General features: G+C 40.1%; 1 protein-coding gene across 1 annotated transcript in view; it reads right to left on the bottom strand.

Annotated features, from left to right (window-relative positions):
- LOC117531956 (sorting nexin-14-like) overlaps positions 1-16014 on the bottom strand; it is a 62927-nt gene extending 46913 nt beyond the window's left edge. The window contains exons 1-8 of the mRNA XM_034195143.1: positions 15671-16014; positions 15470-15590; positions 8372-8445; positions 6026-6104; positions 5897-5940; positions 5702-5789; positions 176-260; positions 3-93 (exon numbers count right to left, since the gene is read on the bottom strand). Of these exons, the coding sequence (XP_034051034.1) occupies positions 3-93; positions 176-260; positions 5702-5789; positions 5897-5940; positions 6026-6104; positions 8372-8445; positions 15470-15590; positions 15671-15795 (707 nt within the window). The 5' untranslated portion in view covers positions 15796-16014. The remainder of the gene's footprint in view (positions 1-2; positions 94-175; positions 261-5701; positions 5790-5896; positions 5941-6025; positions 6105-8371; positions 8446-15469; positions 15591-15670) is intronic.
- Between the last annotated feature and the right edge of the window lie 708 nt (positions 16015-16722).

Raw genomic sequence — 16722 nt, forward strand, 5'->3', positions numbered from 1 at the left:
AGAGAAGCTCGTCTCTGCGGCTGCGAAGAGCGACGTGCAGATCAGTGCCGTACTCCTCCAAGGCAGCTTGCTGAAGAAACTCCCTGTTCTTTACTACAATGGACAGCATCGTTTTATTTATTTATGGAAAGCGAGCGCAAAAAGTAAAATAAGAAAGCTCCCCAAAGAGCTGTACCTTTCTGCCGCGCTTTACTGATTATTTCAATGTGCTTCATGGAAACTTTAAGAAGTTTTTGTGTGATGAGGGACGCGACATCCACCTAAAACAGAGAAAACTGGATTTACAATAAATCATTTTGAGTCAAGCTGCACCTCAAGCTTGATAAAAAGTATATATATACACACACACACACACACACACATACAGTAGTGTTCAGAATAATAGTAGTGCTATGTGACTAAAAAGATTAATCCAGGTTTTGAGTATATTTCTTATTGTTACATGGGAAACAAGGTACCAGAAGATTCAGTAGATTCTCACAAATCCAACAAGACCAAGCATTCATGATATGCACATTCTTAAGTCTATGAAATTGGGCTATTAGTAAAAAAAAAAGTAGAAAAGAGGGTGTTCACAATAATAGTAGTGTGGCATTCAGTCAATGAGTTTGTCAGTTTTGTGGAACAAACAGGTGTGAATCAGGTGTCCCCTATTTAAGGATGAAGCCAGCACCTATTGAACATGCTTTTCTCTTTGAAAGCCTGAGGAAAATGGGACGTTCAAGACATTGTTCAGAAGAACAGCGTAGTTTGAATAAAAAGTTGATTGGAGAGGGGAAAAATTATACACAGGTGCAAAAAATTATAGGCTGTTCATCTACAATGATCTCCAATGCTTTAAAATGGACAAAAAAAACAGAGACGCGTGAAAGAAAACAGAAAACAACCATCAAAATGGATAGAAGAATAACCAGAATGGCAAAGGCTCACCCATTGATCAGCTCCAGGATGATCAAAGACAGTCTGGAGTTACCTGTAAGTGCTGTGACAGTTAGAAGACGCCTGTGTGAAGCTAATTTATTTGCAAGAATCTCCTGCAAAGTCCCTCTGTTAAATAAAAGACATGTGCAGAAGAGGTTACAATTTGCCAAAGAACACATCAACTGGCCTAAAGAGAAATGGAGGAATATTTTGTGGACTGATGAGAGTAAAATTGTTCTTTTTGGGTCCAAGGCCCGCAGACAGTTTGTGAGACAACCCCCAAACTCTGAATTCAAGCCACAGTTCACAGTGAAGACAGTGAAGCATGGTGGTGCAAGCATCATGATATGGGCATGTTTCTCCTACTATGGTGTTGGGCCTATATATCACATACCAGGTATCATGGATCAGTTTGGATATGTCAAAATACTTGAAGAGGACATGTTGCCTTATGCTGAAGAGGACATGCCCTTGAAATGGGTGTTTCAACAAGACAATGACCCCAAGCACACTAGTAAACCAGCAAAATCTTGGTTCCAAACAAACAAAATTAATGCCTCGCAGATGTGAAGAAATCATGAAAAACTGTGGTTATACAACTAAATACTAGTTTAGTGATTCACAGGATTGATAAAAAAAGCAGTTTGAACATAATAGTTTTGAGTTTGTAGCGTCAACAGCAGATGCTACTATTATTGTGAACACCCCCTTTTCTACTTTTTTTACTAATAGCCCAATTTCATAGCCTTAAGAGTGTGAATATCATGAATGCTTGGTCTTGTTGGATTTGTGAGAATCTACTGAATCTACTGGTACCTTGTTTCCCATGTAACAATAAGAAATATACTCAAAACCTGGATTAATCTTTTTAGTCACATAGCACTACTATTATTCTGAACACTACTGTATATGTATGTAGACCTTTATCGAACAAATATGTTTTTTAATGGTGTAATTAAGTCAGTTGCTTTATTTCAAATAAGGTTAAGGACATCAAACCTCTGCTGTAGGCAAAATGAAGCAATGCTTCATAAGAATTTGACTCTGTTCTATAAGCGAAGTGAAATAAAGCAATCAAATCAATTTTATTTATATAGCGCCAAGTCACAACAAACAGTTGCCCCAAGGCGCTTTATATTGTAAGGCAAAAACCATACAATAATTACAGAAAAATCCCAACGGTCAAACAATGCTTCATAAGAGTCAGATTCGACTAATATACTCTTTAGATATCGATCAGGTTTTGCTTAAACAGACAAACGTGATGGAGAGAAATCATAAATTGACAGAAATCTCCCATGTGTGCGGACCTGTTATGTTACATGTACAAGTGATGTCACTGTCAATGCAGGTAGACGTGTCAATTAATTCTTCTTCTTCTGTTTAATGGCAATTGGTAAATAACTGACTGGTGCATTACTGCCACCACTGGACTGCAAATTCTGACCAGATTCACATTCTACATTAAACCGTCAACTTTAGTTTAAACGGATCTAAAACATAGTATTCCACAGTTACTTTGAAAAAGTAATCCAATTACTGATTACACCTTAAAAAAGTAACTTAGTTACTTTACTGATTACTCAATTGTAAAAGTAACTAAGTTAGATTACTAGTTACTTTTTTAGTTACTTTCCCCAGCTGCCAACAACAACCCTCTGCCACCTCAACATGACAATGATACCTGTTTTGCCAAAACTCACTTTATAGTCACCCTTTCTTGGCTTCAATGAAAATAAATACTTGTTTTTGTACAATAAAGACCTCTTTCTTGACCTCATATTTAACTGTTGACGGCACTGTAACAGTAAAATGTGCATTTTCTAACCTACATTGTTTATAAATGTAACTACGAGGTCTGTCAAAGCAACGGTCCTTTTTATTTTTTTCAAAAACTATATGGATTTCATTCATATGTTTTTACGTCAGACATGCTTGAACCCTCGTGCGCATGCGTGAGTTTTTCCACGCCTGTCGGTGACGTCATTCGCCTGTGAGCACTCCTTGTGGGAGGAGTCGTCCAGCCCCTCGTCGGAATTCCTTTGTCTGAGAAGTTGCTGAGAGACTGGCGCGTTGTTTGATCAAAATTTTTTCTAAACCTGCGAGACACATCGAAGTGGACACGGTTCGAAAAATTAAGCTGGTTTTCAGTGAAAATTTTAACAGCTGATGAGAGATTTTGAGGTGATTCTGTCACTTTAAGGACTTTTCACGGTGCGAGACGTCGCTCAGCGCTCTCAGCCGCCGTCGTCAGCCTGTTTCAAGCTTAAAACCTCCACATTTCAGGCTCTATTGATCCAGGACGTCGTGAGAGAACAGAGAAGTTTCAGAAGAAGTCGGTTTCAGCATTTTATCCGGATATTCCACTGTTAAAGGAGATTTTTTTAATGAAAGACGTGCGGACGGGTCTGCGCGTCGGGACGCAGCCGACGCGACGCTCCGCCACAGGAAAAACACCTCTGTTGGAAGCCTTAAGGACAAGTTGGAACATCTCCAGCTGATAAACAATTTCTCATATACTCACTCCACTGAAAGCCATCAAAAGCCGCCTGGATTTTACAAATGGTTATCAACACGGAGGTGTTTTTCCTGTGCCGCTGCACCGCGCCGGCTGCGTTCCGACGCGCGGACCCGTCCGCATGTCTTTCATTAAAAAAATCTCCTTTAACAGTGGAATATCCGGATAAAATGCTGAAACCGACTTCTTCTGAAACTTCTCTGTTCTCTCACGACGTCCTGGATCAATAGAGCCTGAAATGTGGAGGTTTTCAGCTTGAAACAGGCTGATGACGGCGCCTGAGAGCGCTGCACGACGTCTCGCACTGTGGGAAGTCCTTAAAGCGACAGAATCACCTCAAAATCTCCCATCAGCCGTTAAAATTTTCACTGAAAACCAGCTTAATTTTTCGAACCGTGTCCACTTCGATGTGTCTCTCAGGTTTAGACAAAAATTTGATCAAACAAAGCGCCAGTCTCTCAGCAACTTCTCAGACAAAGGAATTCCGACGAGGGGCTGGACGACTCCTCCCACAAGGAGTGCTCACAGGCGAATGACGTCACCGACAGGCGTGGAAAAACTCACGCATGCGCACGAGGGTGCAAGCATGTCTGACGTAAAAACATATGAATGAAATCCATATAGTTTTTGAAAAAAATAAAAAGGCCCGTTACTTTATTGACAGACCTCGTATTAAATTCATTCTAACATTTTTCTAACATTTAAATTCTCTCTAAACATTTTACTTGTCGAAATTATTATTATTATTATTATTATTATTATAAGTAGTATTAGTAGTTGTAGTAAAAAAACGGCTTCAAAACTGGACCTTTAATCTAGGGGTGTTGTGGGGGGCACATCCTTGCCCCACGCCCCCATACTCAAAACCTGGATTAATCTTTTTAGTCATATAGCACTACTATTATTCTGAACACTACTGTATATATAGATGTCAAACTGGCAGCCCAAGGGCCACACACGGCCCACAAACCAGAGGATTACGGCCGATGCATGTGGAATTTATTAAGTCCACCAAGGACGTAATAAAATCATTCACGTTTATTTATTTATTTGTCTGTTTGTTAGCACGATTATGTCAAACCCCCTGCACAGATTTTGATGAAATTTTCTCCACAAATAGATATTAGGCCATGGAAGACGCCGTTAAATTTTTGGAGGTGATCTGGACACAGATTCTGAATAAAGATTTCACTTTATCTAGGCTTTGAAGGAATACGTCAAAACAACTTCACGGATTCTCACCAAATTTGGTTCCATATGTTTTGTACCATTGCACGCTGTGAACCCCGCCCACTAGTGGAGGCAATATGCGGAGTTTGTACTGCTGACGGACGATGACTGGAAGGAGCCAATTCTTCTAACATGCACACACACAAAAACAAATCCACTACGCTGTAAACCATCTGGAGGCATGAAGAGCTGCTAGGAGGAAGTTAGAATGAAAAGCTGTGCTAATTTCTTCCGTGATTTTTTTTTTTTTTTTTTTGGAAGTACACGAAGTCAGTGCACGGCATCGTAGACGACATTGTCAGAATGATTTTCGGACTCCTATTTAAAGTTCGTGTTAGATTGCTGATGTCAAAGTGCCAATGGAACACCAAAATGTAAGTCCCTTTTCTGTTGTTTATAAATGAATATAATATCAAATGACAAGCATCTATTTTAGCCATTACATAAAACAAATAATGTTTTTACATTCTTTCAATGGAACGAATACTTAATTCGGTGAAAGCTGGAACATGCAATATACATACCATTGAACTCATAAACATTCATTATTTGTATGATGAAAAATAAGCGTTTGTAGCAGCCATGGTTTTGTTAGTCATTCGACGGGTCGTAACATGGCAAATGTTGCCATGTCACTGAATTGTACACATATGTAAATGTACTTTAATCTACCTTGATCACTGTATAGTTGTTTGCACAAGTTTTATACCAGATACTTTTGCTGATGGTACTTCAAGTCTAAAGACTTGCACAGCTCCTGGTCTTCCCCAGCAACGTCCCAGCCAACTACTAATCCTCTGAGATCTGACACGATCAGGTGCTCAGAGCAACTACTTACATTTCATTACTGGGGATTTATAGCATCATCAGCATTACACTCGTCTAGAGTGGAGTCAGGCAGAATATGCAAATGGTGTTCATTTCTATACTTTCATCGAAGCATTTTCCAGCTTGGATTGTGACGTTGCTATGGCAGATCACTTTAGAAACCTGTCTAGAGGCCGTCACACAATTTCAGTTTAGATTCATCACCTTCTGGGTACGACGGACCAACACAGCAGCAAAGAAGCGTAAAGTCACCCTCAGCTCATCGACAAACGCCTCATCATCTGTGACATCTCTGGGAAACAAACAAACTGCAGGGTCACTTCTGCTACGGCACAAAATCCATAAAACATCTGTATTGTGCATTAATACATGATCAGAGGACACAGATGTACATCACACCTGTACCAAGGATACACAAAATTTTCCAAAACCAGCTCCAGAATCTAGAAAAAAAAGCAAAAACTGATTGTGACAAAAATCCTTTAATCTTAAAGAAATATAACAGCATTCAACTCAACCATATGGTACCTCTGATAGAGACGCATCCACTTTCGAGGGAACTTTCAGGTCAAGCCACGGCTGGTAGTTTTCCAGTAATAAAGTGTGTCTGTTAGGAAATAGAAAAAAACTAAAGTCAGCAACTCGACCATCCTGACCACTAGAGGGCAATGAAACACCATCCTTACACTGAATCATAGAGTTATATTATAGATAGGCCTTTCTGTAATATATAACTCTATGCACTGAACACAAGTTCATTCAAATGCAGCAACACTTAAAGATGTAGTCTCTTTTGATTTTTTATGATGCAAGTCAGAAAAAGGTTTTTCTTCTGTACCGTTACAGTTTTGTTTCCAACTATTCAAATAAAGGATTCACAATCACATCACAAATTGATCAAAATCCAAATAGTCTAGAAGCTATTGCCAATTCTGACCCATTGGGGTTGAAAAAAAACAAACAGCAACAAGACACCATAATGAAGTTTTTGTTTTGTGACGTTATAGATGATGAGGAGTGACCTGCTTTTAAATATGTAATTGATAATAAAGGTTTTTTTTTTAAGATGGGCTGGATTGCTCAAGGGCCAAACAGCACTGCTATAAAACTACTTATGCTAGTATCAGGATTATGGAGTTGAAGAAACACAGAAGACCTTTAAATGACAGAAGCCTGTTGGGAAGAATTGAGTATAACATCTGGACATATTCACATGAAGGTTTTGCTGGACATCTGCTGGACAGGTAAGAAAACACTCACAGAGTAATGCAGCAGATAAGATAATATTTAGAGGGGAATCCTGCAAATGGTGATAAAAACATCAAATTCGGCCTCTTTTGAAAAAAAAAACAAACAATTGGCCACTTGAATTTTCAATCAGTGGTCATGTAGGGGTCAATTGAAGAATTACACAGAGGTCAACATTAAAAGATGCTCAAATCATATTGAAGAATATTCCACATTATTTGCCTGATCATAAAGATTCCAAAAAGGTATAGTTTGGACTATCTGTGACTGAATTCTATGGAGTTAAGGGATAAAAACAGCAAGAATGGTGACAAAGGTCAGTTTAATTTTGTACAGGGGTCAAAAGTTAAAGTTGCTCCAAAGTTATGCAAATTATTGGTTGAAATAATAGGATTAATAAATGGAATAGTTTTCACAGTGTTGAATGTTTGGTCTACAAAGTAAAGGTCAAACAAGGTCAACGTCTATTGGATTCTATGACATGTGACATATGTTACCCTGTTATGTGATAAGTAAGGATGATACATGGTCCAAACTGATTGGAGCATCTTTTAATTTTGACCTCTGTGTAATTCTTCAACTGACCCCTACCTGACCACTGATTGAAAAGTCAAGTGGCCAATCGTTTTTTTCAAAAGAGGAGTGTCTAAGGAGTATTTCTGCCGAATATGATGCTTTTATCACCATTTGCAGGATTGTTTCACTTATCTGGTGCACTAGAGACAGACAAAGGCAGTCTGTCGATATGAGTCAGTGTGGACACTAACATTTTATCACAACTTTATGAAACTTGTGGATGCACTAGCACGTTGCTCGTGGGGATCTATGGGCTCTAGGTTGGGTAATGTTTATAAAATAGGTAGCTGACATTTTTCAACAGCGGTAATAAATTATGCAAAGTTTCTATAATGATTTTAACTGAAAGTGCAGGAAAATAAAGAGAATGTTTTGCGAGTAATTGTATTTATTATTTGGCACATTTAGTTGATGTTATGTTTTACAACTGGCGAAGTTGAGATATTTCCTTTGTTCAGAGCTTGTCTGGTTACCAGGGACTGATTAATGGTGATATCAACATCCACTGTTCCCTGTTTTTTTTACTTAATATCCCTAATTCTCAAAAAATAAAAAAAATAAAAAATTAGTCCAATCAACGTTCTGTTTTCACGACGTTCCTTGACCCAAAGTACATCAGCATACCAAATGGCAAATGTCAGCTCTCCCCAGTTTGTCCGTCATCAAAGGTGCACTCACGCACATACACAGAGGATACTTGGCTTTTAATACATAGATTTTCAAAGTTGTAATCAGAAATTCTGAGTTCCCACTTTCCCTTGAATGCAGCGTGACCTTTGAACCCTCCACATATGCATGTGCGCTCCCTCCTTCATGTCATCTGTAAGATCTCAGAAAGCAAATTAGCAGTAATTTTGCGATGTACCACAGAAATACAAGTACTTTAGAGCCACTGGATTTCAACACAACCTAAATTTTGTGGCGACTCAAAAGGGACGACACCTTTAAGTTTAAATATACAGGTATATATGCCTCTTCCAGTGATCTCGCTTCCAGATATTATTGACTCTCTCTTGATTTCTTTGCCACATCAGACTGTATTTAGCTCACCTGTGCCTTTTGCATTTGATTTTTCCACAAACCGCACAGCTGTGGCCCAGCGGAAAGAGCTCCTGTTGGTACGACTGCAAGGAAACATTAGTGCACATTAACGGCAGTTCCGCAGATCCTGCGTGTCGTCCACAGCGGGTGCAAGAAGCACCGAAAGGACTGTGGGCTCTGGCGCAGAATCTATTAAATACAGCGCATTTGTCACATCAATATGTCAAAAGCCTCTCACAGGGTTCACACTCTAAGAAATCCTTTCCAGGCCATTTTCCAGAGGTTTTTCCTGACATTTTAGAACAGCAGCTCACAAACAGTCATCTGCAGTGAGACAAATAAGTATCTGATCCACTGTCGATTTCGCAAGTTTTCTCACCTACAAAGAATGGAGAGGTCTGTAATTTATATCGTAGCTACACTTCAATTGTGAGAGACATAATCTAAAAAAAAAAAAAATCTGGAAATCACAATGTATGATTTTTTACTCATTTATTTGTATGTTACTGCTGCAAATAAGTATTTGAACACCTGTGAAAATCAATGTTAATATTTGGTACAGTAGCCTTTGTTTGCAATTACAGAGGTCAAACATTTCCTGTAGTTCTTGACCAGGTTTTCACACACTGCAGCAGGAATTTTGGTCCACTCCTCCATACAGATCTTCTCCAAATCTTTCACGTTTGGAATTTCAGCTCCCTCCAAAGATTTTCTATTGAGTTCAGGTCTGGAGACTGGCCAGGCCACTCCAGGACCTTGAAATGCTTCTTACGGAGCCCCTCCTTAGTTGCCCTGCCTGTGTGTTTGGGGTCATTGTCATGCTGGAAGACCCAGCCATGACCCATCTTCAATGCTTTACTATTTTGTTTGCCAAAATCTCGCAATACATGACCCCATCCATCCTCCCTTCAATACGGTGCAGTCGTCCTGTCCCCTTTGTAGAAGAGCACCCCCAGAGTATGATGTTTCCAACCCCATGCTTCACAGTTGGGATGGTTTTCTTGGGGTTGTTCTCATCCTCTAAACATAGTAAGTGGAGTTGATTCCAAAAAGCTCTATTCTGGTCTCGTCTGACCACATGACCTTCTCCCATGCCTCCTCTGGATCATCCAGATGGTCACTGGTGAACTTCAAACGGGCCTGGACATGTGCTGGCTTGAGCAGGGGGACCTTGTGCACTAGAGTTATGACAAATCTCAAATTTATTAGCCTGGGGTTATAAATGATGAACTTTTAACTAAAACTCACAAAAATGACTTTGGTTTTGCCCGACCTTGAAAAAACCTCCCGCACCTAAGATAGTTTCATATTTCACATTAAAACACCTCGCGGCTCAAACACTCTTTATTATAACATGTCACTTTTACATACAATACACAAGGAATACATGAAAATGAGTACATATAGCATTTGGAATATTTTTAATAGTGTTTCAGATTTGTGTATTAGTGTTAATAAATTTGCTGTTAAGATATTTATCTGTTTTACACGTAGAACAAACCTCCTCCATCAACTTTACAGCCGTCTCAGCTACTATGTTGGAGCGAGGCACATCAAGCACTGATAGTTCCTTTTTCCAGTGAGTAGAGAAGCATTTCACAGCTTTGGGACACTTAAGTTTGGATATTGATGACAGCAGGTCTTCATAATCCATCTCTTAATAGTGTTGGTTAGAAAACCAGGCCCGCGACCATGTAGTTGCAATGAAATCCCAAGTTACCCTCAGTTGTTCTCGCCACTTTGGAAGAAGGAAAAATGCAGTAAGTGCATAAATTCCTCATGAGTTCCACCTGGCCCTGTGAAGTGATGGCAGCTTGTCCCATTTGATACAAAGCCATTTTTCCTCTGTTTTGTAAAACTTGTATGCTTCAAAAAGCTCAAAAGGGAATTTAAAATCATCTCTCCAGCCAAGGTTCTCATACTCTGGTATCACTTCTGTGTCCATTTATGCATTTTGCAAATCATCATACTGTTCCAAAATCTCACCAATAAACTCGTAGTTAATGTTAGGTGACTGTGACCGTATAGGAAAAAAGAAGTCCAACACATGTCGCAGAACAAGATCAAGAATGTGGTGTTGGCAGCCGATGTATTGAGGTTCATTGAATCCCTTGTGTCGAAATGTTCTCTGAAGCCTGGCTACAACACCATTTTTGAGACCAGTATTGACTGTTGTTGTGTCAGAGATGATCATCTGAATACTGTTATATTTTATATATTTTACCTTTATTTTTTATTTCTTTTAATTATTGTTTATTAATATATTTTAGCAATATTTATTTGTATATATTTTCTTGTTATTTCTTGATACTTGCTAATTCTTTTGTTGTTACGTTATTTTTAAATAGTACTGTGTAAACACGTGTATTTTTAAAAGTGATGTGGCGCTAGGTGCAGGAGGTTTTTTCATGATCCAATGAAATAAACGTCAAAAAAGTGATCTATGGGTAAAAGTTCATCAAATGCAACATCAGGAAAATGAAAGTTTTGAAAAAGGTTTTGTAGTCATAACCCTATTGTGCACCCTCCAGGATTTTAAACCATGACAGCATCATGTGTTACTAATGTAATCTTTGTGACTGTGGTCCCAGCTCTCTTCAGGTCATTGACCAGGTCCTCCCGTGTAGTTATGAGCTTTCTCAGAATCATCCTTACCCCACGAGGCGAGATCTTGCATGGAATCCCAGACCGAGGAAGACTGACAGTCATCATGTGTTTCTTTCATTTTCTAATAATTGGACCAATAGTAGTTGTCTTCTCACCAAGCTGCTTGCCTGTTGTCCTGTAGTCCATCTCAGCCTTGTGCAGGTCTACAGTTTTGTCCCTGGTGTCCTTAGACAGCTCTTTGGTCTTGGCTATGGTGGACAAGTTGGAGTGTGATTGACTGAGTGTGTGGACAGTGACTTTGAACGTGGCATGGTTGCTGGAGCCAGACAGGTTGGTCTGAGTATTTCAGAAACTGCTGATGTACTGGGATTTTCACATTAACCATCTCTAGGGTTTACAGAGAATAATCCAAAAAAGAGAAGATGTGCGGTTAGTGACGGTTGTGTGGTTGAAAAGGCCTTGTTGATATTACAGGTCAGAGGAGAATAAGCAGACTGGGTGAATGGGTGAGTGTGATGCTCAGGCTTGGGGAGTAACGGAATACATGTAACGGCGTTATGTAATTAGGATACCAAAAAAAAAAAAAAAAACTGTATTCCGCTACAGTTACAGAAAAAAAGATGTATTCAGATTACAGGTATATTTAGTAAAAATGGGGATTACTTCGCAGGATTACAATTTTAATGCAGTTTATGACATTATCCAGGGTTCTAGCTAGCGCAGGCTTGCATTACGGCCCGTTGCGCTATAATTTTGGGCCGTTACGATTTTCAATACAGCGTCTGTAATCAACCGTTTCTGCAGCGCGACTCCAGTTTGAAGCGTGAATCGAAGCAATGCTTTGATTCAATGGCTTGTGGCTCTTTGATTCGCTGCTCTTCAGAAGCAGTAAGTCCACTTTTTAACCCCTCTGAAAGCCATTAAAATATCATGAGTCACTTTTGTGTGGATTAAAGTCACTAACTGGGACTCTGGTCTTGTTGCAATCGAGAAACGAGAATCGTCCGCCGTTTTGTCACAGCTTCAAACGCTGCGCGGCTCTCTGCCGAGACAGAGTCCGCTCGGAATGACGTCTCAAGGTGCCTCACACAGAACAGTTCAACATAAAAAAAAAAAATCAAATACCTAATTAAAAACAGAAGCAAAAGAATAAAACATAACAAAATAAAAACTACTCATAAGAAAGAGAATAAAAATAGGTTTTAAGTCTTGACTTAAAAATGTCTACAGACTCTGACTGCCTCACTGAGGGTCATGTACTGGTAACCCAGAATGAGATTACCCACTCAACAAACTTCCCCAGCCTTCTGGACATGATGAAGGGACTCGGGTCGTACCTGGCTTTTCCCCTTTGGGTTCCCCTAGAATGGCCAATTTTTAAGCTTAAATTTTCAAAAGCTTCACCCCCGGTCGCTTCGCTCCCTCGACATTACCGCTACGCTAAAATTTTATCCTAGCTAGAACCCTGTATTCTGTATATATTTTTTTTCTTTGAAACAAAAATGTCCCTTCATGAACAGCGACATGACGTCTCCTAACCAAGCAAAATATTGATGAAGTACCCGGATGTTAATGCATTTTCAATGGAGATCCACGACTGGACGCACTCAGAAAAATGCTCGCAAAATACATGTTAAAAAAATGCCATTTTGACCTGGATATCGAGCCAGTAAAATGAAATGACATTAAATTATGTCAGGAAAGTATTAAACTTACTCTGACACACACACACATTCCCAAATATTAGTGTTGAAAGTTACATGGATCTGTGCTGTTCAAGCTGCTGAGCTGAGGCGTCATGCTGTGCAGCGCGGCTCCTAAAACCATTACAATACATTTATATACATATTATATTTTTACACAATTGTCCTTTATTGACTGAGTTTCATTCATGAAGTCAGTGGTGTGGGTACACATCTCTATGCGTGGGTGTGACTGTGAGCAGCACAGCGCGGTCATTATAATCTCATTATTTTAAGGTGCAAATTAAAAAACAGTTTTAATCACTAACGACAAGTATTTTAACTAGACATTTGTCTAGCAGTGGAAAATATCAAGTAGACATAAGTGAAGAGTTAATGGTCCGTGTCATCGGGCGACACAGGTACGGCAGGAGACATACGAGGTCTGTCAATAAAGTATAGGTCCTTTTTATTTTTTTCAAAAACTATATGGATTTCATTCATATGTTTTTACGTCAGACATGCTTGAACCCTCGTGCGCATGCGTGAGTTTTTCCACGCCTGTCGGTGACGTCATTCGCCTGTGAGCACTCCTTGTGGGAGGAGTCGTCCAGCCCCTGGTCAGAATTCCTTTGTCTGAGAAGTTGCTGAGAGACTGGCGCTTTGTTTGATCAAATTTTTGTCTAAACCTGAGAGACACATCGAAGTGGACACGGTTCGAAAAATTAAGCTGGTTTTCGGTGAAAATTTTAACGGCTGATGAGAGATTTTGAGGTGATACTGTCGCTTTAAGGACTTCCCACAGTGCGAGACGTCGTGCAGCGCTGTCAGCCGCCGTCGTCAGCCTGTTTCAAGCTGAAAACCTCCACATTTCAGGCTCTATTGATCCAGGACGTCGTGAGAGAACAGAGAAGTTTCAGAAGAAGTCGGTTTCAGCATTTTATCCGGATATTCCACTGTTAAAGGAGATTTTTTTAATGAAAGACGTGCAGGTGGATTGCAGCGTCCACGACGCTCCGCCACAGGAAAAACACCTCTGTTGGAAGCCTTAAGGACAAGTTGGAACATGTCCAGCTGTTAAACAATTTCTCATATACTCACTCCACTGAAAGCCATCAAAAGCCGCCTGGATTTTACAAATGGTTATCAACACGGAGGTGTTTTTCCTGTGCCGCTGCACCGCGCCGGCTGCGTTCCGACGCGCGGACCCGTCCGCACGTCTTTCATTAAAAAAATCTCCTTTAACAGTGGAATATCCGGATAAAATGCTGAAACCGACTTCTTCTGAAACGTCTCTGTTCTCTCACGACGTCCTGGATCAATAGAGCCTGAAATGTGGAGGTTTTCAGCTTGAACAGGCTGACGACGGCGCCTGAGAGCGCTGCACGACGTCTCACTCTGTGGGAAGTCCTTAAAGCGACAGTATCACCTCAAAATCTCTCATCAGCCATTACAATTTTCACCGAAAACCAGCTGAATTTTTCGAACTGTGTCCACTTTGATGTGTCTCACAGGTTTAGAAAAAATTTTGATCAAACAAAGCGCCAGTCTCTCAGCAACTTCTCAGACAAAGGAATTCCGACGAGGGGCTGGACGACTCCTCCCACAAGGAGTGCTCACAGGTGAATGACGTCACCGACAGGCGTGGAAAAACTCACGCATGCGCACGAGGGTTCAAGCATGTCTGACGTAAAAACATATGAATGAAATCCATATAGTTTTTGAAAAAAATAAAAAGGACCTATACTTTATGGACAGACCTCATACAGCTGTTTATCATCCAAATATCACAGACAAAGTGACAAGAAGAACCAAAACCACTTACTTATGGAAGGAAATATTGTCTCCCTTTGTTCCTCCGTTTGTGACTTTACCAACATGCACAGCTTTCCGGCGTATTCCACCTGTTTCTTCTATACACGTAAATCACTAACTTGCCCAGAATTAAAATGGTGACCACGCCTCCTTACTGACAGGATTTACTTAATGGTTTTCATTATGCTGCTGTTCTTATTTTGAAAGTTCAGTAAGTGGACTGATATGTTAAACATGGTGCAAATTTACTGAACAAGTACTAGACTTTTTTTTTTGTTTTGTATATTGTTCTGCCACTTTTAATTACAAATTCATCCGCACACACCTGAGTTTTCATTATTCTTCCATTTGTTTGGCATTTTTTGTTGAAAATTTAGCAGGTGAACACTGGGTGTGTTTAAAACAATATTGTGGTGCTCTTAATTCATAATGTGAAGTAAAACAGAGCATGCCATGGAAAAGAAACAGTTTGATTTTTGCTAAATAAACTGTACTATGTGGTCAAGACTATTTAGATTTAGTTTCTTTTGTCTGTATTAGCATATTTGATATTGGAGTAATCCAGAAGTAATTGAAAGTAATCACATTACTTTAATATTATGGTACTTGGATTACGTTACTGACTACATTTTTCAACAGGTAACTAGTAACTGTATCGGAATACAAGTAACCCTCCCAACCCTGGTGATGCTATTGTAGCAAGGGGAAGTCCGGCGTGAAAAGACATTCCGGGGAATTCCCCTTTGGCTGACCAGGTAGAGTTCTGGTCTTTAGTTCGAGCAGTCCGGGGTTCGATCCCTGCTGGATAGTGTGTCCTCTGGTCACACTATCATGTCAATGTGGACTAACATCCCTGAAGAATGTTTCCAACACTTGACTGACTCTATGCCATGACGAATTAAGAAAGTTATGAAGCCCAGTACTAGCAAGGGGTACTTAAAGTGGCCAGTGAGTGTAGATACTCATATTTAACCCAGCTGTGCCCAGATGGGACCTGACCTACCTTTGTCTTGGGTTTGATGGAGATGAAGATGTTTGACAGGAGAGATTCAGGTCCCAAAGAGCAGTAGAAAGTGACGACACCAGCCAGGAAGGACCAAAACACCATGATGATGTGAATATATCTGTGGGAGCGGCAGCAGATGCGGAAATGAGGCCAGTGTGCAGCCCAGCCGGAAGCAGATGCTGACTGATCACCGTGTACCTGTTGAGCAGTACGGTGGACAGCAGCAGCACCAGCAGCAGGAAGCAGAAGAGCGGGTACTGACGGCCCAGCTCCCGGAGCGGCTGCAGCCTCAACGCGCGGCTGATTTTCTGCAGACTCATCATGATACCGGCCTCTGGAGTCGCTTTACGCGTCCTGACTCATGTTAGCGGGGAGTAAAGACGGCAGCCGGACTCGGACCGCTGACTGCGGGCCGGGTGTTCTGTCGCCGCGCCGCCATGCTTCTGCAGAACAAACAAATCGATCACAGTTGTTGAAGCGGAACGGGATTAGTCTAACTGCGCAGTAAACATCTGTAACACAGACTCGGCTAATGTGCCGCTAACGGACGGTCGTAACACACGGCTCGTTAGCGACGGCCGCGTTCTGCTTTTCACCGCATGACGTCACCTCCGCTTCCCCTCCCCAAGAAAGCAGAAAAAAAATTATATATAAAAGGGAGAAATGACGTTTTTACGTGCTTAACTTATATTTAAATAACAGAAATGTATATTCTTTTCTGAATAAAAAAATTATTTTGAATTTAACTCCCGAATACATTCTTCCAGTGAGAAAACACACAAAAATCCTAAATATTAAACTTGAAATTATTTATTCCAGTTGTATTAAAACGTCGTTTAATAAAAAAAAATACACTGAATAATTTAAAAATGAATTTTAAATGTACTTTTGCCTGAATGTATAATGAATAGATTTTATACAATTTGTCATACTTATCGGATGACATTACATTGTATTTGTGTAGAATGCAAAAAATAAATAAAAATGCACACACATTTGCGTGTATATATCTAAAAGATGTTTGATAAAGTATCGATTTCTATCTGACTTTGTTGGTGCTCCTGGAGAGCCAAGTTTAAATTTGCCTCACTTTAAAATTGGTTCTTTCGTTGATTTCACGAACGACATAAGTGTGACAGAAGTTCTGTGATCCTGGTGTGCACTGTTCCTCCAACAGCGGCAAACAGATTCAGTTTTTGTTGACACGGATTAGAAAGGGTTGATTCTTTTTTCAGGCAGATTAAGACGTA

The sequence above is a fragment of the Thalassophryne amazonica genome, chromosome 19 (assembly GCF_902500255.1).
Source record: "Thalassophryne amazonica chromosome 19, fThaAma1.1, whole genome shotgun sequence".
In the NCBI taxonomy this organism is placed as follows: domain Eukaryota; kingdom Metazoa; phylum Chordata; class Actinopteri; order Batrachoidiformes; family Batrachoididae; genus Thalassophryne; species Thalassophryne amazonica.